Source organism: Trachypithecus francoisi, unplaced genomic scaffold (genome assembly GCF_009764315.1).
Source record: "Trachypithecus francoisi isolate TF-2019V2 unplaced genomic scaffold, Tfra_2.0 Lachesis_group15, whole genome shotgun sequence".
NCBI lineage: Eukaryota > Metazoa > Chordata > Mammalia > Primates > Cercopithecidae > Trachypithecus > Trachypithecus francoisi.
In genome coordinates, this window is record NW_022681460.1 from 56,316,309 (window position 1) to 56,342,276 (window position 25,968).

General features: G+C 47.0%; 1 protein-coding gene across 3 annotated transcripts in view; it reads right to left on the bottom strand.

The window, feature by feature from the left end:
• The window catches only part of TULP4 (TUB like protein 4), a 290,551-nt gene that overhangs the window by 6,086 nt on the left and 258,497 nt on the right, over positions 1 to 25,968 (bottom strand). For all 3 annotated transcript variants that reach the window (XM_033234932.1, XM_033234933.1, XM_033234934.1), the window contains exons 9-14: positions 25,223 to 25,457; positions 16,405 to 16,549; positions 12,320 to 12,464; positions 11,174 to 11,267; positions 6,919 to 7,062; positions 1,574 to 4,074 (exon numbers count right to left, since the gene is read on the bottom strand). In XM_033234932.1, the coding sequence (XP_033090823.1) occupies positions 1,574 to 4,074; positions 6,919 to 7,062; positions 11,174 to 11,267; positions 12,320 to 12,464; positions 16,405 to 16,549; positions 25,223 to 25,457 (3,264 nt within the window). The remainder of the gene's footprint in view (positions 1 to 1,573; positions 4,075 to 6,918; positions 7,063 to 11,173; positions 11,268 to 12,319; positions 12,465 to 16,404; positions 16,550 to 25,222; positions 25,458 to 25,968) is intronic.

A 25,968-nucleotide genomic window follows, 5' to 3' on the forward strand; every position in this document is an offset into this window, starting at 1 on the left:
CCACTGTCCAACGCCGCTACCTCAGGGAGGGACTTGGTGGCCACCTCCTCACCAGTTCCTGTGCCCACATCCCATCAGACAGTGGCACCACGCCCTAGCACATGGGCTGCACTCGCCTCTGGTCCTCAACCTGTGTGCTCCACAGTGGCAGGATCTCTGTCTTCCTCACTGCCCTGATTCTAGTACTATAGCAGGGGTTGACAAACTTTCTGTGAGGGGCTGATAATAAATATTTTAGGCTTTGTGGGTTATATGGTTTTTACCACAACTCCTCAACTCTGCTGTTGTCCGGCCAAAAACAGCCAGGGACGACACTCAGGTGAATGAGTGTGGCTGTGCTCCAATAAAACTTTGTTCCAAAAAGAGGCGGCTGGCCAGAATGGCCCAAAGGCCAGTTTGCCAACCCCTGGGCTTAGAGGATTGCCAGGCACACAGCAGGTTCTCAATAACATTTATTGAATGAATTAACAAAAACGTGAATTTAAGTAGAGAGAGGAAGGGACTTTGCAGGATGGTGAAGGGGGATGTTGGCAGCACGACAGAGCAACCCTTCCAGGCTGGAGCAGGGAAGAACTAGGACCCAGTGGGTTCAGCTGCACCACGAGGTTACATCTGGTTCAAGAACTGGGTATTGACTTCCATATACAGAGAAATAGGCAAACGAGCAAACAGATAGAAAACAGGAAGTTGATATGTCTAGGAAAAGTATACAAAAAAGGAAATGTAACTAAGCTCTAACACATGGCTCAGCTGTGGGTCCTATTGACTAGCATAACAAGGTAACCAGTGACCACTGATTTAATGGGGAAGGAAAAGCTGTGTGCATACGTGTGTGTGTGTGTGTTTGTGTGCATAGCGTGAGCAAAACTAACCCTCACGTTCCTTAGGAAGTCACCATCTGATGCCAAAACCAGAAAAGTCAATGAATAGAAGTAGAAACATATTCTTTACAAATATGAGTGCAGGCCAGGTGTGTTGGCTCACGCCTGTAATCCCAACATTTTGAGAGGCTGAGGCAGAAGGATCGCTTGGAGCCCAGGAGTTTGAGACCAGCCTGGACTGAACATAGTGAGACTCCCATTTCTTAAAAAAAAAAAAAAAATTAGGGTCGGGCATGGTGGCTCACGCTTGTAATCCTAGCACTTTGGGAGGCCAAGGCGGGCAGATCATGAGGTCAGGAGATTGAGACCATCCTGGCTAACACAGTGAAACCCCGTTTCTACTAAAAACACAAAAAATTAGCCGGGTGTGGTGGCTCGTGCCTGTAGTCCCAGCTACTCGGAAGGCTGAGGCGGGAGAATGGCATGAACCCAGGAGGCGGAGCTTGCAGGGAGCCGAGATCCCGCCACTGCACTCCAGCCTGGGCAACAGAGCCAGACTCCGTCTCAAAAAGAAAAAAAATTACAAGACGGCAGTGGGCAGACTAAAAATCATAACCCCGTGAGCTCCACCTAAGAGGTATTCGTTGTTTTCCACATTTCCCATTTGGCCTTTTGAAAAATGCTCCTTGAAGGCTGAGGCACTGATGCCCTCGCCTCCTGGGCCCACAGCGCCACCCAGTCTGAGGTCTTACCTGCCGCCCCTCTAACTCAATCTGGAAGTTCTTGGCAGACTCCTGGGTCACCCGCCCCCCGAAGTCCAGCTGGTAGACCTGGGTGGCCTCGTTCCACAGCGGCTGCTTGTTGGCCATCACGTACACAAAGCCTTGGCTGCCCAGCCGCCCGTCCTCCTTCTCACTGGCCCGCCGGCACTTGGCCTCCTCCAGCTCGCCAGCAGCCCGTGGGGCACGCTTGCTCTTCCAGCCCTTTCTGCTGCCCTGGCTCTGGTTCATGAGCTCATCCCCGCTGATGAACAGCTCAGGCTCACTCTCGGAGCTGTCCTGGAACTCGTTTGTCTTATTCAACTTCTTTGACTTCAGTTGGTCTTTCTGACTCTTCACTTTCTTCTTCTCTCTCCCCAAGTGTGGGCTGGAGATAAGGGAATTAAAGTCACTCAAAGTCCTAGCCTCCTTCTTCACTTTGCCCTCGGTGATGGCCTGAACGCTGCCTTCTTCTGCTCGGCTGTCCAGGCGCTTCCGGTTCTTCTTTCCAAATTTTTCTGTCCGCTGGGGGACTGGGCTTTCGGTCAGGGAGAGGACTTCCTGGAAGCTGTCGGCAGTCTCTACCATCACCTCTGTGCCCATGTGGCTTTGGAGTTCGGCAGGTGGTGGGGACACAAGGGGCTTCTCCACCACCAAGTGTGGCTTTGGGGGGAGAGTGCCCTGGGGGTTCTGCACGGGCGGGCAGGCGCTGTAGGAACTCCACGGGTGCAAGGCGACAGGTGGCAGCTGTAAACTAGAGCACGTGCTGCTTCCTGGGTACATGGGGGGCAGGGTGCAATAGGAGAGGCTAGGTGGGTACACTGGCTGAAGGACCACAGCAGGCTCCTGTTGTGCAAACTGTGTTGGGGACAGGGCATCTTTGGGAGAGCAGGGAGCCTGCACTCCAGGCAAAGGGGGGTTGTTATAGCTTCCAGGATATGGCACTCCCATCCCATACCCTGTTTGGAAAGTGGCAGTGGGGCTGGCAGGAGACTTGGGGGAGATGAAGGGCAGTCGGGACACGTCCAGGTGCTGGCCCTGACTCAGCATCAGAGGGGACAGTTTTAAGGGGTTGGGCCCTGAAGTCTGTGCTGTCCTTTCTTGAGGAACCCAAACGTCCTCACCCAGCATGGGGTCCCACTGGTAAGGGGGTGGCCGTTTCAGGGTGACAGCAGCTTCAGGCAGGGAAGGGTGCCTCAGGGGCTTCTCAAGCTGACAGTGCTGGGACAGGGCCTCGTCCTCTGTGAAGGCGGAGTTAACGTAGTCAGTGCGGTCACGGGCGCTGTCGGGTGGGCTCAGGAGGCTGTAGGAGGACTGGGAGGCCAATGGGGAGGTGCTGGCGGTATGGGCCAGGGAGGCTCCAGGCTGTGAGCTGGGCCCTGTGCCACTGCACTGACTGCAGGTGTACAGGGCAGGTGGGAGCCGCGCTGGGAGCTGTGTCACCACCCCCCCGGGCCCGCCCTTGGGCTTGGCCAGGGGCTGCAGGGGGGCCCGCGGGCTGTCGGCCAGCTGGGCCATCTTGAGCGCAGCCTCACGGTTGTTCCTCCGCAGGGTAGCGTGGATGAGGCTATTGTCGGACCTCTGGGCAGCCCCCCGCCCCTGGGCCAGTTGGCTGGCAATTTCGGGATACGGGGGTGGGTCCCCGGTGGGGATGGAGTAGCGAGGGACGGTCAGGCGGTTCAGGGTGGCACTGCTGCAGGGCTGGGGGACTTTCTTCTCAGTGGCTGTGAGCCTCAAGGTGGCGGAGCTACCCGGGCCGGGGAGGGTGTAGGTGTTCTGGGAGCACAGCATCCGGGTGCGGGGCCGGCACACCTCCTCCACGTTGCCACTGCTGTCAAAGGTGGTGATCCTCTCATAGCCCAGGGGGGTCTGGTAGTGCACTGACGTGGGGTAGAGGGAGAAGTCGCCCTTCTTCAGGCACACATCCACTGGGGGCTGTGGGGGCGGCAGAGGGGGCGGAGGTGCTGCTGTGGTGGGGGCGGCGGGGATGGTTCCTGGGTACGGGGGTGGAGGGTTCATCTTTGTCACCTGGACCTCCTGGGGGGCACTGAAGACCACTGCGTCCCCCTCAGCTGTCAGCTGCGGTGTTGGCCGCAGGGCCTTGGCTGACTTCTGCAGGTGTTCGTGGTCTCGGTCTCCATGGCCCACTGTGGACAGCTGCATGGGCCCCTGCGGCGGGGGAGGCAGGGACAGTGGAGGGGGGTTCTGAATGATGCGGCCCATTTCCACGCTTCCGAAAATCACCTGTCCAGGATTGGAGTACCGGTTGGAGACTGGGTACTGGGTGGCACTGTCACCTGCATGTTCTGCTGCCCCTACAGCTGTCGTCTGGTTGGTCAGGACATCTAGCTGCACATTCTGATTGGCCAGTAGGGACTGCACCAGCCCTATGCTCTGCGTGGGGGACATAGCCTGAGCCGAGCTGTGGATCGGTGCAATAGGGATGTTCACGGTACAAGGTGGGCTGTTCTCAGGGACACCAGATGCTCCCGTCACTGGAAGAAAATTAGAAAAAGGAACTGCTTACAAAAACACTGCCATTAAACCGGATCAGGATAAGTAATACATCTGGACTCATCCAGTCTCCTTCTGTAAACAAAATGCAATTGCCAGAGACAGAGACATGTCTGCTTGGGGAAAGCTGGCCTGCTCACACAAGTGAGATGGGTTCTTGAGGGCAGCCTGCTGCTTGTCTGTTAGCTAAGGGTACTGTTATAACTTTTCAACTAGCTCACTTTTGAACCTTCTAAACTTGGCACCAGTGCCTCAATGGCACCATCACAGATAATTAAATGTCTGAAGAAGCTTTTTACTGGTGATATTCATAAAATGCCCACCCTTTTATGCAAGAAGAGGACAATGGTACAGGAAAAACCTCCACTGAGGACTCGCAGTGCCTAGGCCTCTGAATTAGGTCTATTCATGATTATGGGATGGATAGTGTGGCAAGTGTCACGCAAGAGATGTGTATAAGAAATGTATGCATATTAGATTTCTGTAAATAGAACCATGTAAAATGTAGTAGAAAAAACAATGAAAAGCATCTTCTAGTGAATCTGAGTATCACATGAAGGATCATTTCCTAATTTTTTTTTTTTTTTTAGACAGAGTCTTGCTCTGTCGCCCAGGCATGCAGTGGCATGATTTCGGCTCACTGCAACCTCCACCTCCTGGGTTCAAGTGATTCTCCTGCCTCAGCCTCCCCAGAAGCTGGGACTACAGATGTACACCACCATGCCCAGCTAATTTTTGTATTTTTAGTAGAGATGGGGTTTTGCCTTGTTGGCCAGGCTGGTCCCCAACTCCTGACCTCTGGTGATCCACCCACCTCGCCTCCCAAAGGGCTGGGACTACAGGTGTGAGCCATCACGCCTGACCTTTATCTGCTTTTTAGCATTTCAAATAGTATGTAAGGTAGAACCACGCTGAATTAAACCCTATAAATATATCCTATTTGTAACACAGTGAGAGTTTAACAGAGCGTGTGTTTGAACAGCCATCTAGAGACAGGTGCTCAGAGCCACTGTCTGCACGGCCCTGTTTAAAGTGCACACTGAGCACTCTGTAATTGGCTCCTCTAGGCCCATTGTGCTACCCTGTGGCATTTCCCTTAGAGAAAACTGCCACTGATCCAGAAATCTGAGGCATGGTGTAAGTACTATGTGGCAGCTAGTCCATGATTAGGAAATGTGACACTGGCTGACTTTTCATCAAAAGAACTACAGAATCAAGCCAGTCAGTTTATCAAAAGTAAAGGCCCTTCCTTGGGGGTCTCCTAGTGAGACATAACTCTCCCCTGGCCGTACAAATTTGGGTCTGTCTCAGGTTTCCTGTCATTCCTGTTCAGATGCCTCTTCGAGAAGCTCTCTCGTCTGTATGAAACACTGATGGCAGGCATCTTCCCCTTTAAGAAAGAAGAGCCTCTTCGCTGAGTCACCGTCATTAAATGTAATCCCTGAGACAATATGTTCCCTCCCCTCATTGGGAACCACAGACAATAAGGACAACAGCAGCAACAGCTGAACCTTGGAGAGGGCTGTATTCGTCGCATTTTGGGAGAACAGGGAAAGCGTTAAGGGGAAAGTTTAAAAGATACTTCTAATTCCAAGATTCTGAAGTAGAAGGGGATGCACTAGAAAGCTCAGGTATGGGAGGCTTCACCAAACTACAGGTATTTATGTGGTTGTAAGCTTGGCCTATTAGGACCACATAAGCCTAGGAGATTTGCTCACCCATGCAGGAGAGGTCATCATCAGAGAAGCAAGATGGCTATTGTTGGAAAGTGCAGTAGAAATCATTTTTTTCAGGTAAAAGACTGGGCTGAGAGAAGGTAAACAATTCCCTCAAGTTCAGAGCCCAGCTGAGGAGCAGGGCCCGAGCTGGAATGGGTGGCCCTCTATGTCCACTGCGAGAACCAGTCCCTCGGGTCACAGACATCCAGATACTGGAGAAGTCATGGTCCATGTCCGGGTTCCTCTAGCTCAGAAACTGGAGACTTCCAGAGCCCTGCTTAGTTGAAGTAGAGGAGTCTGTGTATCTATAAAATCTCAGGTGGTCTTTTACTTAGAAAAGCAAGTTATTTTCAAGTACCCTCTAGCAACTGAAATAGTTACACACAACTAACTGGCCAGACTAACTGGAATTCACTGTAATCCATTAATCAAAATAGGATCCTTTAAGAATCCCCCTGCCGGGAAACACATTAACTTAAGATGCTATATATATTGATATTTACCATTTGAAAACTGGAATTTAAAAATCGTATACCAGATTTTATCTTGAACTCAGGCCAGGCCCCTGTGCACGGAGACATGTGGTTGCGGTGGAAGAGAGGTGGTTACAGGTAAAGGCTTTTGTGTCCTGGACACAGGGCAGATTTGAGAAACCAGACTCTGTGGGCACCACGGGAATGCTGGAGTGAGACAGTATCTCAGCAGGGATTGAAAGGATGAAGGCTGGCCTTGATCAATGAGACTGGGTCTCAGTTCTGATTTTATTTAGTACCAATCAGTCCCACTAATTTACCTGAATCCAGACACATGACTAAGAGGATAGCTGTGAGGATAAAGCCAGATGGCAGAACTGTGCTCCACAAACACAAGACACTGCTGCCACTGTAACCATCTTTGCTCCAGCAGCCCCCCTCCTGCCAACACTGGTGCCAACCTGTGACTTTTCCCCTGGGACATGCCATCACATCTACCAACCTTACTGAGGCAGGGATACCTTTTCCGAACCTAGGGAGCAGACTGAAACCTAAACAACTTGCCACTCTGTTCCCCTTGCATGATCCACTGACAGAGGGACCGTGACAAACAAGTTGATGTATGTGAACACACCTGGTAAATCATCTTCATCTTCACTGAAAACATTTGGGTTGAAGACAGGTAAATTAATATAGTCCATGGAAATTTTCCGAACTTCTGGGAGATAAATGGTCATCTGCCGCGGCTGGAGATGCAGGAGGCTGGTTTTATAGATTACTGGTGGGGAAAAAGAAGGATACAGTTAACAGAGACACACCAGAGCAGAGCCAAAGTGTCAAGGGAGTCACAGGAAGAAGAGCACACTGCAGTTTCCCTGCTATCAGAAGACAGATCTGTGTAGGCAGGGTCCAGAGGCCGAGAGGAGCTCTTCATTTCTCCCTAGTACTCAGTGCGACCATACTAGCCACGGTTCTGGATTCAGTAACAGCAGATTCCTGGTCTAGCTTGGCCTCCTTGCCAGTGGATTGTCTACAGAACTCCACATTTCAAATGTCAAAAACATTTTAGACACAAATCATTTCTTTTGGAATGAGCTAGGGTATAAAAACATATTTTTCAAAAACCTCATTTGCAATCAGAAGGATGATTGAATGGAAATAGTTGTGACAACCAGAGTGCCAAACAAGGGAAGCTTGAGCAACCCAGGAACCGTGTGAAAGCAATGTTGAGATGGGGGGGGCATGGTTTCATGTAGGAATAAAACACAGCCTTCATTTCAGCTGGAGCCTTGGCCTTCAATTTTCATCTAATCACCAAGATAGAGATTTATAGGGAATTTCCACCAGTTTTTTTTAAAACCTCAAGATTTAATTTGATTAACAGGGACATTTAGGAGAAGGCCCAGATTGCAACTAAAATATTTAGAGGAGACAAAATAAGTTTAAATATAATGAATCGAAATTTAAGTTTCACAGTAGTTAAAGTCGGGGCAAAACTGCCCTGTGAACTTGCTTTTGTGTTCAATAGTCTCTCCTATGAGACAGGTAGCAGAAAGCTTCTTTATTCTAGCTCCATGGCGGTCACCTTAACACTTAGCGGCTGACCTGCAGCATGCCTGTGGCACAGCAGGCCTCCTTTGTCCAAGCATCTTTGCAGGGCTGGCCCATGGACTGGTATGGGCTAAGGTAACTTCTCCTGCCCAACAGTAGGAAAGGCCCCATGCATGTGTTTATCTCTCTTGCCCACAAAGGAAAGAGAATATGAATTTTGGTTTAAAAATTCTGTGTGGTTTCATATGACTTAAGAATGAATGCATTAAAGTGCTATTATTTGTTGTTCACATTGACAAAGCAATTTAAAAAAAATTCTAGGAGGGATTAGAAAAAGACCATCAGTTACCTCCAGGAAAGAAAACTAGGTGGCTGATGGTGAGAATGACAGAGATTTTTACTGTAGACCCCTCTGAATCTTGTGAATTTTGTAAAATCTACTGTGTATTGTTAAAATGCCAAAAATTCAAAATAAAAAAATTTCATGGGCCAGATCATTCTAATTGAAGAAAACAAATTATCCAACCTGGGGAACAGCACTCACTTTTTAAGTTCACTAGAGGGCCATATACTGTCTTTGAAAAGATTATTTAATGGGGTACCATATATAACATATCTTCTAGTATCCAATAGTTAATTTCTGTTCTCTAGTATTAATAGAATCAAGTGGAAATTTCTTACAGCTTGACAAAGTAGCTCTATGGACTACAATGGTATTTTTAAAAAGGTCAGGCTGGGCATGGTAGCTCACACCTGTAATCCCAGCACTATGAGAGGCCAAGATGGGGGGATGGCTTGAAGCCAAGAGTTTAAGACCAGCCTGGACAAAACAGTGAAGTCCTATCTCTACCAAAAATTTTAAAAAATTAGCTGGGCATGGTGGCATGTGCTTTGTCTACAGTCCTAGCTAGTACAGGCGGAGGTGGGAGAATACTTGAGCACAGGAGCTTGAGGCTGCAGCAAGCTGGGGTGGCGCCACTGCACTCTAGCATGGGTGACAGAGCCAGGCCCTATCTCCCTGTACCCCCCCAAAAAAGGCCATCGTTTGTCTCAAAGGCGCTCACATGCTCTCTCATTGTACGATCTTTACTGGCTTATTGGTGGACCTACTCAACATCCGAGAATGAAAAGACCCATTAAGTAAATTCTCACTTCCATTCCCTTTTTCAATATTTACCATAGGCAGATGGCTAAGTTCTCAGCTTACTAATGTGGGAATAATCACAATAGTCAAACAGTGGTTATTAAAAATCAACCTTATCTATCAATAGGGCACAAACAAGTAACTGAACAACAGGCCTTTGTGGTCATCAAAGAGTTTCCAGGTTGTTGAAAATATCATAAGATTTACTTGCAGTATGTACAGGGATGGTCCATTGTGATTCCCTAAGTCGGTTTTATGTTTACATTTTATTCCTCTTTTTCTTTGAGCTCAGATACTTCAAAATGAAAAACTCAAATGCAGTGCTATTTAAAAAATCTCAAGGCTGGGCGCGGTGGCTCAAGCCTGTAATCCCAGCACTTTGGGAGGCCGAGACGGGTGGATCACGAGGTCAGGAGATCAAGACCATCCTGGCTAACACCGAGAAACCCCGTCTCTACTAAAAAATACAAAAAACTAGCTGGACGAGGTGGCGGGCACCTGTAGTCCCAGCTACTCGGGAGGCTGAGGCAGGAGAATGGCGTAAACCCGGGAGGCGGAGCTTGCAGTGAGCTGAGATCCGGCCACTGCACTCCAGCCTGGGCGACAGAGCGAGACTCCGTCTCAAAAAAAATAAATAAATAAAAATAAAAAATAAAAAAATAAAAAATCTCTGAGATTCCTTATAGCAATAGGTCTTTCTAACATCTAATCTGTAATAATAATTTATTTTAAAACATCTGTGTATGAGTTGCTTCATACAACTCATACACAGATTCAGAATTTTTCAAAAACCATTTTTAGTAGGTTACACATAGCACACTCAAAATGCAGGGCCATAGCCCCTCTGGTTGAGCTGGCCTTGCAGACAGAGGTGTACAGCCTGCAATGATTCAGCAACGGGTAAGATGCGGGGAGCAACACAGCTCCTCAGCTCACATAGGGACCTCCTCAACAGAAGGAAGCTGCTCTGGAATGGACCTTCTGCCATTTTCATGTCATTACTGTCTCTGGGGTAAATATGACATGGTACTGCAATTCATTTGGGCAGGAGGGCAGATCAGAATACATGTTCGTGTTCTGGCCCGGCTTTTACTTCGTTGGCTCAGTTTTCCTCTATGTTTCAAACTTGCCATGGACAGGCTATTTATCTGGTACTGAGAAATGAAATTTATAAAAATTTACCACTAAGAATTGTACCAATAGTCAGCTAACCTGTTTTTTATTTATTTATTTATTTAGAGACATAGTTTCGCTCGTGTTGCCCAGGCTGGAGTGCAGTGGCAGTATCTCAGCTCACAGCAACCTCTGTCCCACGGGTTCAAGTGATTCTCCTACCTCAGTCTCCCAAGTAGCTAGTATTATAGGCATGCACCACCATGCCCGGCTAATTTTGTAGTTTTAGAAGAGACAGGGTTTCTCCATGTTGGTCAGGCTGGTCTCCAAGTCCCAAACTCAGGTGATGTGCCCGCCTTGTCCTCCCAAAGTGCTGGGATTACAGGCGTGAGCCACTGCGCCCGGCCTTAGCTAACTTCTTATAGTCTCCAAAGCTTTCTTCTCCACTTTCTTCAGTTTACCAAAAATCCGCCAAAAAACAGCAAAAAAACAAAAAACAGCAAAAGGCCTAGAAGTCAAATTTTGGCTATTCCTATCATTTTTATATTTCTATTTTTTTATAAGTCAGGGCTTATAGCAAAAAATGAAAATGCCACTGGCTCATGCCTGTAATCCCAGCACTTTGGAAGGTTGAGGTGGGCAAATTGTTTTGAGCTCAGGAGTTTGAGACCAGCATGGACAACGTGGAGAAACCCTGTCTCTACAAAAAAATACAAAAATTAGCCGGGCATGGTGATGCAAACCTGTAGGCCCAGCTAATTTGGGGGCTGAGGCAGAAGGATCGCTTGAGCCCAGGTCTAGGCTGCAGTGAGCTGTGATCATGTCACTACACTCCAGCCTGGGCAAGACACTGTCTCAAAACAAAAGTTAAAAGATTAAAAAATGCCACTGGCAAAAAGCCCATGTGAGAATTCTGATTTTTGTGAAATCGTTGTGGCGAAGTTAAGGGTTAGAGGTAAAATACATGCTAATCTTTTGCTGTCTTAAAAGCTCGTCTTCTATTTTAAACCACTAAAGGTGGAAACTGGACGTTTTAGTTTGTTCCAACTGGGACAATGAGAGAACAGGACGTGATTTTTACCTGCACCGAGGTTGGTTGGCAGGAAAGCAGCCAAGCCCACAATCTTAAATTTGGTTCCCCAGATATTAGACGTGACCTGAGCAAGATAGTTGTGCTGTGGTGGGGGAAGAAAAGAAAAAAGAAGAATCACAATCTATTTCCATATTTTCAACTGGTCACTTAGTAAGAATGCTAATATTTATTACTTAACAAACCACCAGTGTACACTGCAAGAAACACCCATTCTCTACCTCATCTACCATTTCCAAGATCAGAAGCTAACAAGGGCAGAACGAGGGCAGTCAGGCAGGCAGCAGTGAGTGGGGGCGCATCGAGCTGGGGGAAAGGTGGGGGTGTGTCCCAGTATGTCCACAGGTGTGTGATTTAAAGAAGCCTAGAAAGGGATCTAACTCTGAATCCATTTTTATCCTTGATATTTCTCCTGAAAACATCGGTTGCACTGATACCAGGATGTCCTGAAACTACCTATCATCTGTTTTCTCATTCAATTAAATTTTTTAAAATGTAAGAAATTATTATGCTCAAGGTATGTATGCAAGGGCAAAAATAAAGATGGACAAAATACAGCCCCTTAAGGAGCTTATAACCTGATGGAGGAGATAAAGCTTGTAATGATCTGTATATAAAGAAGTCACTGAGCAATGTCATAAGGTAGCTCTACACCAGGTGTGTTGGCCCCTCCCAGCTAAGCCAGGGCAGGAGGCCTTCACAGCAGAGATAGTGGTGGGGTTCCATCTGGAAGCATGGGGCAGAAACAAGGATGAGGAGGTGGCATGGTGACAATCTAGGCAGGGCAAAGCATGGGGCAGGTGAGAATCAGGTGTGGCTACAGCACCTGGAGGGTGAGGGGGCACTGAGGAGCCAGGAGGGAAAGACAGGCAGGGCTGGACGGTGGGAGCTGTGATGGGAAGTGTGAGGTTCTCTCTCACAGTGACTGCAAGATCAGAACTCGCTGAGAGGCACAGGTGGAGAAGCCAGAGCTCCACCTGAGGGCGACTCCTGAGGTAGCAGGTGGTGTGCAGGATGTGGAGCAGAGCTCAGGGGCCCATGGTGGCAGTGAGCAGGGCAGGCAGTGGGTAGGAAGGGGCCCTCTGGGCATAGCCCCCAGGAGGAGGGGAGCGAGGCAGGGCAGCTGCGGGCTCCTACCTGAGTGATGTCTTCAAAAGGAAACTCTCTCCGAGTCAGGCTGGGCGAGCCCACAGAGGGCTTGCGCAGGGGCAACCGCGGGGACCGGGAGAGCTCCTGAGCAGCCCGGGGCAGCTTGGGGGACTTGCGGGCCTCGATGCTGATCCTGGGGAGGCAAGGCCAGGAGGGGTCAGGCACCCGTGGTGGGAATAGTGAGCATGGCCCTGACTCCGGCACTCCTTTCTTTTTCTGGACAGCCAGCCTGGGTGTTGGGTTCTCACCCTGCAGCCAGTGTCCGAATTTAACAAAGTTCTCCTCTTGCTTTTGCTTTATGAATATGAGGAAAGAATGACAACTTTACATTGAATAATATACATTTTAAAATATATTGAGAAACCGGGTGTGGTGGCACACACCTGCAGTCCCAGCTGCTTGGGAGGCTGAGGCAGGAGGATCGCTTGAGCCCAGGAATTTAAGGTTGCAATGAGCTACAATTACACAACTCCACTTGAGCCTGGGCGACAGAGCACGATCCCATCTCAAAGTATACTGAGTATATACTGAAATGAGATCCAGCGATCCATTTGTAAAGAATTCAAATAATTAACTGTCTTTCACTCTCCGCTGCCTTGGAGCAAGTGCGGAAACGGCCTTCTGCCAGAGGCCTGCACAATCAGTCCTGGGAAAACGGCAGGTGGGACAAGTCATTTCTTACCCTAAGGCCAGTGATCTTTCTAATTTCTTCTGCAACAGTGTGAATTTCAACAAATTTATCTAGCATTTCACCATCTGCAATATTTAAATCAAATTAGTAAAGTTTTTGGCTGCCTTTTGATCCCATGTTGTATCTCTGCTCCTCAGTCCCTTTATTTATAACATGGAGACACACGTGTTTAATGACAGTCTACCCCAAAGACAGTGTGATTAAAACGAGTATGGTAAGGTTTAAAACAGTCTATGAAAAAATGCATTGTCTCAGATATACTGGTTTTGAGCTTGATGAGAAACTCTGGGCTCCTGAGGAATGGGAGGATGGCAGATTGAGCTCCCTAAAGCTATGATCTGGGACAATTAGCCTGGCTGCTGTGTGAAGGGTCCAAATGGGGAAAGGACAGCAGGAGGAGGCCCAGCCACAGCAAGATGGCAACCTGAAGAGGACGTTTAAAGGTGAAGGATTTAGTTGCACGCATTAAATGTCCTCTCTGCTTACGTAATGGGAAAAAAGCACTTTAGAAATATAGGAAAGTAATGTTACATGCAATTTTAACAAGCTCTGGAACAAAGATGAAAAAAGACATCAATCAGACTGCTAGAGTAACTGGATATCTGCATATTTAAAAAATGAGCATTTACCTCTAATTCATACCAAACACAAAAGTTAATCCATAAGCATCAAAGCTAAAACTAGAAAGCTGATGGAAGAGAACTGAAGAAGGGCTCCATGACCTTAGGTAACCAAAGACATCCTGAACAGGACACAGAAAGCACTAACCACAAAAGAAGAATGCCACATGCTGGACTATATGGCCATACAGATATCTGACAAAGGATTCAAATCTAGAAGAAAGAAAGAACTCTTGGTTGGGTGCGGTGGCTCACGCCTGTAATCCCAGCACTTAGGGAGGCCGAAGTGGGTGGATCACAAAGTCAGGAGTTCAAGACCACCCTGGCCAATATGGTGAAATCCCGTGTCTACTAAAAAATACAAAAATTAGCCGGGTGTGGTGGCACGTGACTGTAGTCCCAGCTACTCAGGAGGCTGAAGCAGGAGAGTCACTTGAACCCAGGATCATGCCACTGTACTCCAGCTGGGCGACAGAGCAAGACTCCTTCTCAAAAAAAAAAAAAAAAACCGAAAAGAAAGAACTCTTACAACTCAATAAAACAACCCAATAATAAACTGGGCAGAAGACTTGAACAGACACTTCACAAAAGAAGAAGATAGCCAAGTGGCTAAGAAACATGTAAACTAAGCAGCATCCATCACTGGAGATATTAGAATTAAACTGAAATGAGATGCCACTACACCTACCAGAACAAGGTAGAATTATTTCTTTTCTTTTTTTTGAGACGGAGTCTCGCTCTGTCACCCAGGCTGGAGTGCAGTGTCTGGATCTCAGCTCACTACAAGCTCCACCTCCTGGGTTTACGCCATTCTCCTGCCTCAGCCTCCCAAGTAGCTGGGTCTACAGGCACCCGCCACCTCGCCCGGCTAGTTTTAGTAGAGACGGGGTTTCACCGTGTTAGCCAGGATGGTCTTGATCTCCTGACCTCGTGATCCGCCCGTCTTGGCCTCCCAAACTGCTGGGATTACAGGCGTGAGCCACCGTGCCCAGCCAAATTATTTCTAAAAAATGACAAGAGAGCTGCTGCTGAGGATGGAAGAAACTGGGACTCTCTTAGAAATTGCTGGTGGGGATTTATGTGGGTGCGGCCACCCTGGAATACTGCTCAGCAGTTTCTAATAAACTTTAACATATACTTAACCCATGACCCTGCAACTCCTTTCCTAAGTTTATGCCCAAGAGAAATGAGCACACATGTCCATAAAAAGACTTGTATAAGAATGTTTGTCATGGATTTGTTCATAATAGCCTCAAACTGGAAACTACCAAATATCCATTGATTGGTAAACAGAATAAACTAGCTGTAGTATACTCATTACAATGGAATACCATGGAGCAATAAAGAAAAACAAACTACTGATACATGCAACAACATGATGACTCTCAAAATCATTACACTGAGGAAAAAAAAAAAGCCAGATACAAAGAGAACATACCGTTTGACTCGATTTATATGAAGTTCAAGAACAAGCAAAGCTGACGATGGAAGTCCGAACAGTGATTACTTCTAGGGAGTGGGTATCAAATGGAGGGAGCACAGGTGGACCTTATGGGATGATGACATGTCCTTTATCTTGAACTTGGGGGAAGACACTGGGATAGCCCTTGTACAACGAGCTAGGTGTTTACGATGTGGACAGATGTGTATCTGTATGTAACTTATACCTTAGCTTTTCATGGCATCAGAAAAAAAAATCACAGAATTAAAACTAGAAATCTTAGTGAAGAAAAAGATTCTACAGTGGATGTGATGTGCTGATGTTTCCCAATTACAGCATTACGGGCATCTATCTATCTATCTATCTAATCTATATTATCTATCTAACCTATCTAATCTATTTATCTATTTTTATCCAATCTATCTTATATCTATCCAATCTATCTTATATCTAATCTATCCCTATCTATCTAATCTATCCAACCTATCTAATCTATTTATCTATCTTTATCTAATCTATCTTATATCTAATCTATCCCTATCTATCTTATCTAACCTATCTAATCTATTTATCTATCTTTAGCTAATCTAATCTATCTTATATCTATCTAATCTATCTTATATCTAATCTCTATCTATCTATCTATCTATCTAATTTTTTGAGATGGAGTCTCGCTCTATTGCCGGGCTGAAGTGCAGTGACACAATCTTGGCTCTGCAACATCTGCTTCCTGGGTTCAAGTGATTCTTCCGCCTCAGCCTCCCGAGTAGGTGGGACTACAGGCGCCTGCACCATACTTGGCTAATTTTTGTATTTTTAGTAGAGACAGGGTTTCCCCATGTTGACCAGGATGGTCTCCATCTCTTGACCTCGTGATCCACCCGCCTCGGCCTCCCAAAGTGTTGGGATTACAGGCGTGAGCCACTGTGCCCGGCTCCAGCATTACAGGCATCTTATCTGGCATTCTCTTCAACATGTTACATCTACTGGAGAACCTTTTTATTCCTTTTATCAAACTATAAGAAAAAACATATAAGCCCGGGAACTACGGCCACCCCTCTGCCACCCACCATCATTGCTAACGCCTAGAGAAGTTCTGAGGGTTTAGCCAACTTCTACTGGGTGTCTTTGTCTATCCCAAAGGAAAAACAAAACAAAACAAATAGAAGTTGTAATTATTCCAGTTGGAATCTTCTGGAAGAAAAGGCAGGGAGGTGGCTCTTTGACTCTTCTGGTCAGTTTCAGTGGGATTCTGTTGCAGCCACACACACACATATTCAGAGGCACAAGAAAGGACGGTCACCCCGAAGACTGAGATTACCTTGGGAGTTTGGGTGATTTGCTAGCTCTGGAGATTTTGGGAGATTTCTTGGCAGCCCAGTCATCACTCAGTTCAATGTCACTGGAGTCTGAGCAGTTGCAGCTGTCGATCACAGTAGAAATCAAGCTGTTCGCATAGATTTCATCTGGTAAAACACCAACCAGCAGATTTCAAGGGAAGTTATATCAATTAGCCCCTACCAATGATCATTACTATAAACTAAAAGACAGATGGACTCCACAGGCCATCATTTTAGATCTAGAGGCTGAAACAGAAAGAAGCTTAGCATTGTTTTTCTCTTTTATATTTTCTAAGCAGAAGTAAGCAATTACTCCTACTGTTGTCAAAATGGGCATGGTATTTTAATGTTTCTAGGCATGTACAAAATACACACTGTTTGCCAAAAGCTGAAACCAAAATGGCTGTGCTGTTGTGTCTCACAACACACAGGTGCCCACCTGGGTTCATGTGGACTTTTAGGCAGTCACAGAAACTGGGCTGAGTGAGGGGCTTGCGGACTCACTGATTCACTGAGAACCTGCTTCTGACCTGAGAAGGTCCTTGCTGATGCCAGGCCTGTTTGAATTAGAGTCCTGCAGAGTCAGGTCCGCTCCACTTAGGTCTGGAATGCCAGAAAGTCCCCTGGAATTGCCACAGGTCTCACAGTGGGGGCCTGGCTCTCCCGCCTGGTAGAGCTGCTTGCCTGCGTGGAGCAAAGGCTAGGAGACCTGGTGGTGGGAACTCTCAGGATGGCTCTGGGTTCTTCTGTGTGTACTCCGCATGGGGCCTTCAGGCAGACGGTGAGATGATGTGCAGAGTGGGGTGATGGCAAAACTGTGGGGCAAACTTCCTCCTCGTTGGAATTTCTCTCCTTGGCTGCCTATCCCCACCTGTGCTATCACATCCCCTCACCACCCAAATCCCCTCCTACCTGCTCCACTGCCCCAGGTCTGTCCTCATTGTGAGGACCCCATTCTTCCAGATTACTTTGTTTTGCTGATGAAAATCTCATTGCCTCAAGGCTCCAAGTGCCTTGCCAGGTAATAAAAAAGCTGAATCATTCAATCATAATGAAATAATTCATAATGAGTGATTTTACCATCCAAAAGGGCTGTTTATATTTTAAAGGATGAGTTTCTTAATCCAAATCAATCTAGAAGTTTCTGAGCATTTGGAGGTAGCATCTATGAACAGGGGCCCCTCTGGGGCAGAAAAGCTTGGCAAGCTCCTTGGAAAGGAGGCTGGCCCCAGGCTGTGTCACCCACATCACCTCCTTCTTAAAGCACTCACTGAATCAGGAGGTGCCACGCCTGGACCCAGCAAAAGCTGCAGTGAAGCCACAGTGGTGTTTGTGTTTAAGCAAATAAAAAGGTTTAATGCACGAGCCCCGAGCAGTGTTCTATGATTTAATTTATGAATCACTGGATCAAAGGAATCTCCGTCGACTCCAGCATGCACGCAAGCCTACAGAATATGCCTGTGTGTGTGACTCGACTTGAGGAAACCCAGTAAGACATTGCCCACTCAGCTCCTGACTCACTCATCAATGCTAGGATCCCTCAAATACCATGTCCCAGACCATTTCCTCTATCCCTGCACTCATAACTACTATTTTCTTTTTTATAGAGATGGGGTCTCGCTATGTTGCCCAGGCTTGTCTTAAACTCCTGGACTCGAGTGATCCTCCTGCTTCAGCCTCCCAAAGCGCTGGGATTAGAAGAGCTGAGCAACTGCGTCCGGCCGTAACTACTGCTTTATTGTCTGTCTCCCCCACCAGTGCAAACTCCACGAGGGAAGGAAAGTCATCTGTCCTGCCTCCTGCTTTAACCCCAGAGACTACCTGAGACTTCATAAATCCTTTCTGAAAGAATAAATGATGATTTAAGGAGTGGCAAAAGACAAAGAAAATGGCTTTCTGAAAATATGCCCTGAGCCCTGCTTGTTCAGTGTCATAATTCCACACGTGCAGCCATTGCCAGGCTGACGTCTATCATCAGCACAACTAAAAATTCAGTGCATGACATAAGCTCCACATTTGCGAAGGCTGAGGTGGTGGCTGGGTGTACTTCATACTTCTAGAGATTGTGTCATCAGTTTATCATGGGTGTTCTGTAAAAGCATCTAAGTTGTAGAAAAATGTAAGCTGGGATTGGTCTTTGAGAACCTAAGGCTTAACTACAATGTCTGGAGCTTTACATCTCAATTCTGTCAGTTTTCAAGAATCTGCTAATTTTTTCTGGGTTGAAGGCTTTTTGGGTTTTTTGGGGAGACGGAGTCTCGCCCTGTCGCCTAGGCTGCAGTGCAATGCAGTGACATTATCTCAGCTGACTACAACCTCCGCCTCCTGGGTTCAAGTGATTCTCTTGCCTCAGCCTCCTGAATAGCTGGGACTACGGATGCATGCCGCCATGGCTGGCTAATTTTTTGTTATGTATGTATGTATGTATGTATGTATTATTTATTATGTATTTATGTATTGTATATATGTATTTATGTATGTAGTATGTATGTATGTATTGAGACGGAGTCTTGCTCTGTCACCCAGGCTGGAGTGCAGTGGTGTAATCTCAGCTCACTGCAGCCTCCACCTCCCGGGTTCAAGTGATTCTCCTGCCTCAGCCTCCCGAGTAGCTGGGACTATAGGCACCTGCCACCACACCCAGCTAATTTTAGCATTTTTAGTAGAGACAAGGTTTTACCATGTTGGCCAGGCTGGTCTTGAACTCCTGACCTCAAGTGATTTGCCTGCCTTGGCCTCCCAAAGTGTTGGGATTACAGGCATGAGCCACCACTCCTGGCCATTTTTTTGTATTTTAGTAGACACAGGGTTTCACCGTGTTGCCCAGGCTGGTCTTGAACTACTGAGCTCAGGCAATCCTCCTGCCGTGGCCTCCCAAAGTGCTGGGATTATAGGTGTGAGCCACTGTGCCTGGCTTCCTGAATTACATATATATACATTTTTTTTCTTTTTTTTTTTTTGAGACAGAGTCTCGCTCTGTTGCCCAGGCTGGAGTGCAGTGGCGCGATCTCGGCTCACTGCAAGCTCCGCCCCCCAGGTTCATGCCATTCTCCTGCCTCAGCCTCCCGAGTAGCTGAGACTACAGGCGCCCGCCACCATGCCTGGCTAATTTTTTGTATTTTTAGTAGAGACGGGGTTTCTCGGTGTTAGCCAGGATGGTCTCATCTCCTGACCTCGTGATCCGCCTGTCTCGGCCTCCCAAAGTGCTGGGATTGCAGGCGTGAGCCACCGTGCCCAGCGAATTACATATATTTTTAAAATAAAATCTTGAAAAATGGTTTTAATGGCTTTTTACATATACACTCTAAATCTGCTCAGGCTACCATAACAAAATACCACAGACTTGGGTGGCTCCAATAATAGAAATTGTTTCCTCACACTCTGGAGGCTGAAAGTCCAAGGCTAGGGTGCTGGCATGGTTGGATTCTGGGGAAGGCTCTCTTCCTGGCTTGCAGGTGGCCTCTCCTCAGTGTATGTGCATGAAGAAAGAGCTCTCTTTCCTTGCTTTTTTTTTTTTTGAGACGGAGTCTCGCTCTGTCACCCAAGCTGGAGTGCAGTGGCGTGATCTCAGCTCATAGCAAGCTCCACCTCCTGGGTTCACGCCATTCTCCTGTCTCTGCCTCCCGAGTAGCTGGGACTACAGGCGCCTGCCACCACGTCCGGCTAATCTTTTGTATTTTTAGTAGAGACGGAGTTTCACCATGTTAGCCAGGATGGTCTCATCTCCTGACCTTGTGATTTGGCCTCCCAAAGTGCTGGATCACAGGCGTTAGTCCTTGTCTTCTTATAAGGCCAACCACCCTATCAGATTAGGACCTCACCCTTAAGATCTCATTTAATTTCATCTCCCCCCGTAAGTCCTATCTCCAAATACAGTCACATTGGGAGCTAGGACTTGCCAATATGAATTTTGGGGGTGACGTGGGGGCACAATTCAGTCCATGGCATTCTACTCCTGGCCACTCTCAGATTCATGTTATTCTCCCATGCAAAATATATTCATTCTATTCCCAAAGCCCCCAAAGTCTTAACTTATTTCAGTATGAACTCTAAAATTCCAGAGTCTCATTTAAATTGTCACCTAAATCCAGTATGGGTGAGACCTGAGGTACAATTCATCCTGAAGCAAAACTGCTCTCCAGCTGTGAACCTGTGAAACCACAGAAGTTATGTGCTTCCAAAATACAATGGTGGGACAGGCATAGGATAGACATTCCCATTCCAAAAAGGAGACACTGGAAGTACAAAAGTGGTAACAGGTTCCAAGCAAATCCAAAATCTCACAAAGAAAATTCCATTGAATTTTGAGGCTTGAGTGGAGTCCTCTTTGGTTTGATATCCTGTCCTCCAGGTCTACTGGGGTGTCAGCATCACCCTCATAGCTCTGGTAGGGATCCTGCCCCCATAGCTCTGCCCGCAAGGCTCTGTGCAAAGGCCATCTGGCCTGCTGAAACCGAAGAGGTGGACCTAATGATCTCTGAATCACTTTCAGAGTTATTTTTCCCTCTTCTTGAAGAATAATGCATGTTAGTGGCCAAACACCTCCATCATTCCAGCTGGTCAAAGCTAAGAAGTCCAACAGCCTTCCTCCTTCGTTTCATCCTGTTTCCATCCACTACAGTTCAAACTGGCAGTGTCTCTGCTCATATAATTTCGTAAGCGCTTTATTAAATGACAGTCCAGCTATAACTTTGTTATTTTCTTCAAAATGTATTTAATACTTATTTTTTTTTTGCAATATGAATAGCCTAAATATTTTCTAAATCTAAATCTTCATCTTTTATCTTAACAATTCCTTCTTCCATTCATCTTTCTCCTTTTGCATTTTACTATAAGCCATCAGGAGGAACCAAACTGCTCCTTCAACACTTTTCTTAGAAATCTCTTCAGTTACATATCCAATTTAATCACTTGCAAGTTCTACCTTCCACGAAACACTGGAACAGTTTACTCAAATCCTTTCCTGCTTTATAACAAGGATCACCTTTCCTCCAGTTTTCAGTATGTTCCTCATTTCAAACTGAGACCTCATCAGAATTGCTCTTAACATCCGTATTTCTAGCATCCACCTCAAAACTCTTCCAGCCTCTATCCATTACCCAGTTCCAAAGCTTCTTCCACATGTTTAGAGATTTGTTATAGCAATACCCATTTCTTAGAACCAAAATCTGTATTAGTCGGGGTTCTCCAGAAAAACAAAACCAGTATTATGCGTGTGTACACACGGGTCCAGTCAATTATGGAGGCTGAGCAGCCCCAAGGTTAGGGTGACAATGCCTGCTTCCTGGTGAAGGCTTTGCCCCGGCCTGCAGACAGCCGCCTTCTCGCTGTGTCCTATGTCCTCTCCTTGGTGCACGTGCGTAGTGAGAGGTCTCTTTCTCCTTCTCTTCTTTAAGGCCAGTAACTGAATCAGATCAGGACCCACCCATATGAATTCCTTTAATCTTAATCTCCCCTAAATGTCGTCCTACCCTTACATTGGGGGTCTGGACTTCAATATATGAATTTTAGGGGAACACAAGTCAGTCCATAGCAAGCTCTGGCTAAAGATTCCTTTAGAAAATGTGTGGGCCAGGTGCAACAGCATGTCTGTAAATCCCAGCACTGTGGCGAGCCAAGGCAGGATGATTTCTTGAGATCAGAAGTTTGAGACCAGCCTGGGAAACATAGTGAGACCTTATCTCTACAAAAAACAAAATTAGTTAAGTGTGATGGTGTGTGCCTATTATAGTCTCGGGAGGTTGAGGTGGGAGGATCACTTGAATCCAAAAGTTTACAGTGCACTACGATCATACCACTGCACTCCAGTCTGGGTGACAGAGTAAGACTCATGTCTTTTTAAAGAAAACTGGTGGGGGTAGTGGAGGGAAGCGGCTGGGCATGGTGGCTCACACCTATGATCCCAGCACTACGGGAGGCGCGCACTGGAGGATCTTGAATCCAGGAGGCTGAGACCAGCCTGGGCAACACATGGAGCCCCCATATCCAAAAAATAAAAAAATTAGCCAGGTGTGGTGGTGCACACCTGCGATCCTAGCTACCTGGAGGCTGAAGTGGGAGGGCTGCTTGAGCATAGGAGTTCAAGGCTGCAATGAGCCATGATTGTACCACTGCACTCCAACCTGGGAGACACTGTGAGACCCTGTCTGAAAAAAAAGAAAATTACTGGGACTCATGGTATCTGGTATAAAAATACACACTGGTAATTTTGAGGGACATATCTGCCAAGTCACCTGACAGTGGATCACAAACTTTAGTGCACAAAAATCACCTGGGAAACCCATTAAGTCCCATGTTTGTAGGCCCCACCACGGCCCTAATGAATCGTAATCTAAGGGTAAGCCTCGGAACGTGTATTTAAATAAGCATCCCAGGTGATTTGCATGGAGGTGGTGGTGCATGGAACACATTTTGAGAAACGATGATATGGTGGCCTCAATGAGTTAATCAGCTTTTAATGATAAGAAATTCCTGGACAGGCACGGTGGTTCATGCCTGTAATCCTAGCACTTTGGGAAGCCAAGGCGGAGGACTGCTCGAACCCAGGGGTTTATCGGCCTGGGCAACATGGTAAAACCCTGTCTCTACAAAAAATACAAAAATTAGCAAGTGTGGTGCACAACCTGTAGCCCCAGCTGCCCAGGAGGCTGAAGTGGGAGGATGACTTGAACCTGGGAGGGTCAAGGTTGCAGCGAGCTGTGATGGCACCACTGCACTGCAGCCTGGGCACCAGAGTAAGACCCCGTCCCTCCATCCCCCAATAAAAAGAAAAAAGAAATTCCTGTTTTCTCAATGTCAGGGATTCTTTTCCTCCTCTGAAACAGTTTGTATATGCCATTCAGGTGGCAATTAGTCATATTGTGCCTTGTGACATATCCTCTATTTTTGTCATCAGGTATTTAAATCTTGACTTTTTAAACTTTTCAAGTGCTTACACTGTCTTATCACCTAAAAGGGTTTAGAAACTCTTTAAAAGCAGAGATGACCTGGTATTACTTAATAGCAGGAGACTCAAGTATCCCACACAAGGTAGGCACTGAATAAATATCTGTCAATGTGCTTTGTTTTATAGCTTTTAATTCTTTTAATTATAAAAATACAACATCTTATTCCCTCAAAGGCTTGTGTGCAAATGAGTGGGTCTGTGTTTGATACAAGCTGATAAACATGAACAGGAAAGAAGAGCAGGCATTTGGGGTAGTCGGGTCAGGTTCAAGCAAGCCTAGTCCTTGGTTATTCCACAGCACAGCCTCCTGTCCTCTTCTTCAGTGAGGAATTTATGCACACATGAGGAAATAAGCTCTTCACCTAAGTTACTGTCAACATTTAATCTCAATACAGATTTTATAAAATTGCACCCAGGGGAGTAACCTCAGAGGTACTGACATCAGCGAGAACACCTGCTGCAACCCTGGGCTCAGGGCCTGTCCCACGGCCCCCACCCCAGTCATCTCTAACCATTGGTGGCCCCTCTCCTTTCCCCTGAAACCATGTTTCCCTCCCACGTGAACATGCGCTTCTCCCTCTCCTGTTTTTCCCACTGTGCCTTCCTTCCTCTGAATCTGTCCTCTCCCTCCTTTCAGTCTGCTTCCCTACCAGCCCCAATTCTGCTCGTCACTTTCTTTGTTCCTGGTACTAGCTTGTCACGAGTCAAAAGACAGAAAAAACGGACTCATATCTAATATTGACAAGCGGTATTGCTGTTTTGCAGGGATAGCAGAGTGGCACTGCTGATGCTGAACAAATGAAGGCTGGCAGGCAGAGGTGGGGCAACTGTGTACAGCGCTGAGTACAGGCTGAGAGTGAACAAGTCCACCACACTGTGACTTGGGGTGACTGGTCGGGCCACATGTCATGCTAGCTCCAGGCCGTAATGAGAGGCAGGGACCAGACCAATGGGCAGGAGAGTAAACTGGAGCGAGGAAGTGGCGAGAGGAAGCATGAACTAATGAAAACAAATCCAAATCCACTGGGGGCACAAAGACGACTCAGTTCTCTCCCCCCAGGGCCCACAGGATTCAGCAGGGCAGAGTCTGGAGCACAGTGACTAAGTGTGCTGCTCATTCTGCCACAGGTGATGGGCAAAGTTTCACAGGAGGTGGCAGACTGAGCCGGCAGTGACTGACGGGTGCATGGACACTAGCCTAGCACCAAGTGGCACAAAAAAAGAACGCAGTCCCTTCCCTCTGAAGCTTACAATCTAGGATCCCAGAGAGGTGTACAGGGAGCATGTTGAATATATTAACTGAGCAAAGAAAATCACCACAGGGAAAGGTTTTTAGAAGAAAAGGGTGATTCATACCAACATCTTTATGGATGAGCAAAAAATTGTCATTAGTAATCAGGTAAAAAGCAGTTAACAGTAGACTAGGGAGGGGCAGGAGGCTGAAGGTTTGATTTTAATTTTATCATCCACTCTGGGAGGGCAGGGACTGTATGTATCTTGTTATTATTTTCAAGTTGTCTCAATATTACATGAAGACACTGGATGAACACTCAGTAACTGTGAAGAGGAAACCCTCGCTCCCAGGAGGCCTGCACCAGCTTTCCCTTGCCTGACAGCCAATGGTTCCTCTATCCACAGCCCAGCTATCCACTGCCCATGGAATATGATTAAAAACCTGTCAAAAAGTACATTTAGAGAACAGTTCATTTCAGTGGGATTCTTCAACGATGTTCCACACCAGACACCACAGGCTCACGTTTCATTAGCACACATTCTCTTTGCATGGGGTGTAAGGTGTAACAGCCCATGACCACAGCAGAACAAGGTCCCAGTCCCTCGGGCAAGGGACCCACCTGGTTTGCTATCCGTCCGCGGGTCCATGATGACAAACTCCGGCCGCAGCTTGCTGACGCGCCGCCCTTTGAGGATGGGCACAAGCCCGCCCAGGTACTCCAGGTAGAGTGTGTAGCACGGGCCACCCACCTCTGGGTCGTCCTCTGTGCGCTTCATGGTGCAGTGTAGCCGCTCGTTGCCGGCTGAGGGGTAGCTGACAAAGTCTCTCATGTTGTTCGGATCTGGAATTGGGGGCTGGAGAACACAGGAAGAAAAGGAAGAGCTGGGACTCCAGAAAGGCAGAGAGAGAGGGAAAGAGAGTGAGAACAGGGGCAGGTCAACTAAAAACACCACTGTTCCAGACAGAGCACAGGCTGGGAGCCTGGGGAGAGGCTAACTATGTGGTATAGAACAGTGATTTGCAATGGTAGGAGCATGTGAGAATCTCCTGGGAGCTTTCAAAACATATCTAAACCAGGATCCCATATCAGACAATGAAATCAGGATCCATAGGGGCAGGCTTGGGCACCTGTATTTTCCAATGCTATATAATACACCAGCGTTGAGATCTGCTCGTGTAGAATCAATAGTGTAAGGCAACTTGGAAAAACAAAAACAAAAACAAAAACCAACAGATTCTAAAACTTTGATGTTTCAGGAAAAAAGTAACCAACAAATGGGTCTGCTACTCAGAAGAAGAGAGAGACAATACAAAAGAGAACCACTTGGGAAAACCCAAGGTTAGGGGGACCCATACTTAAACAGC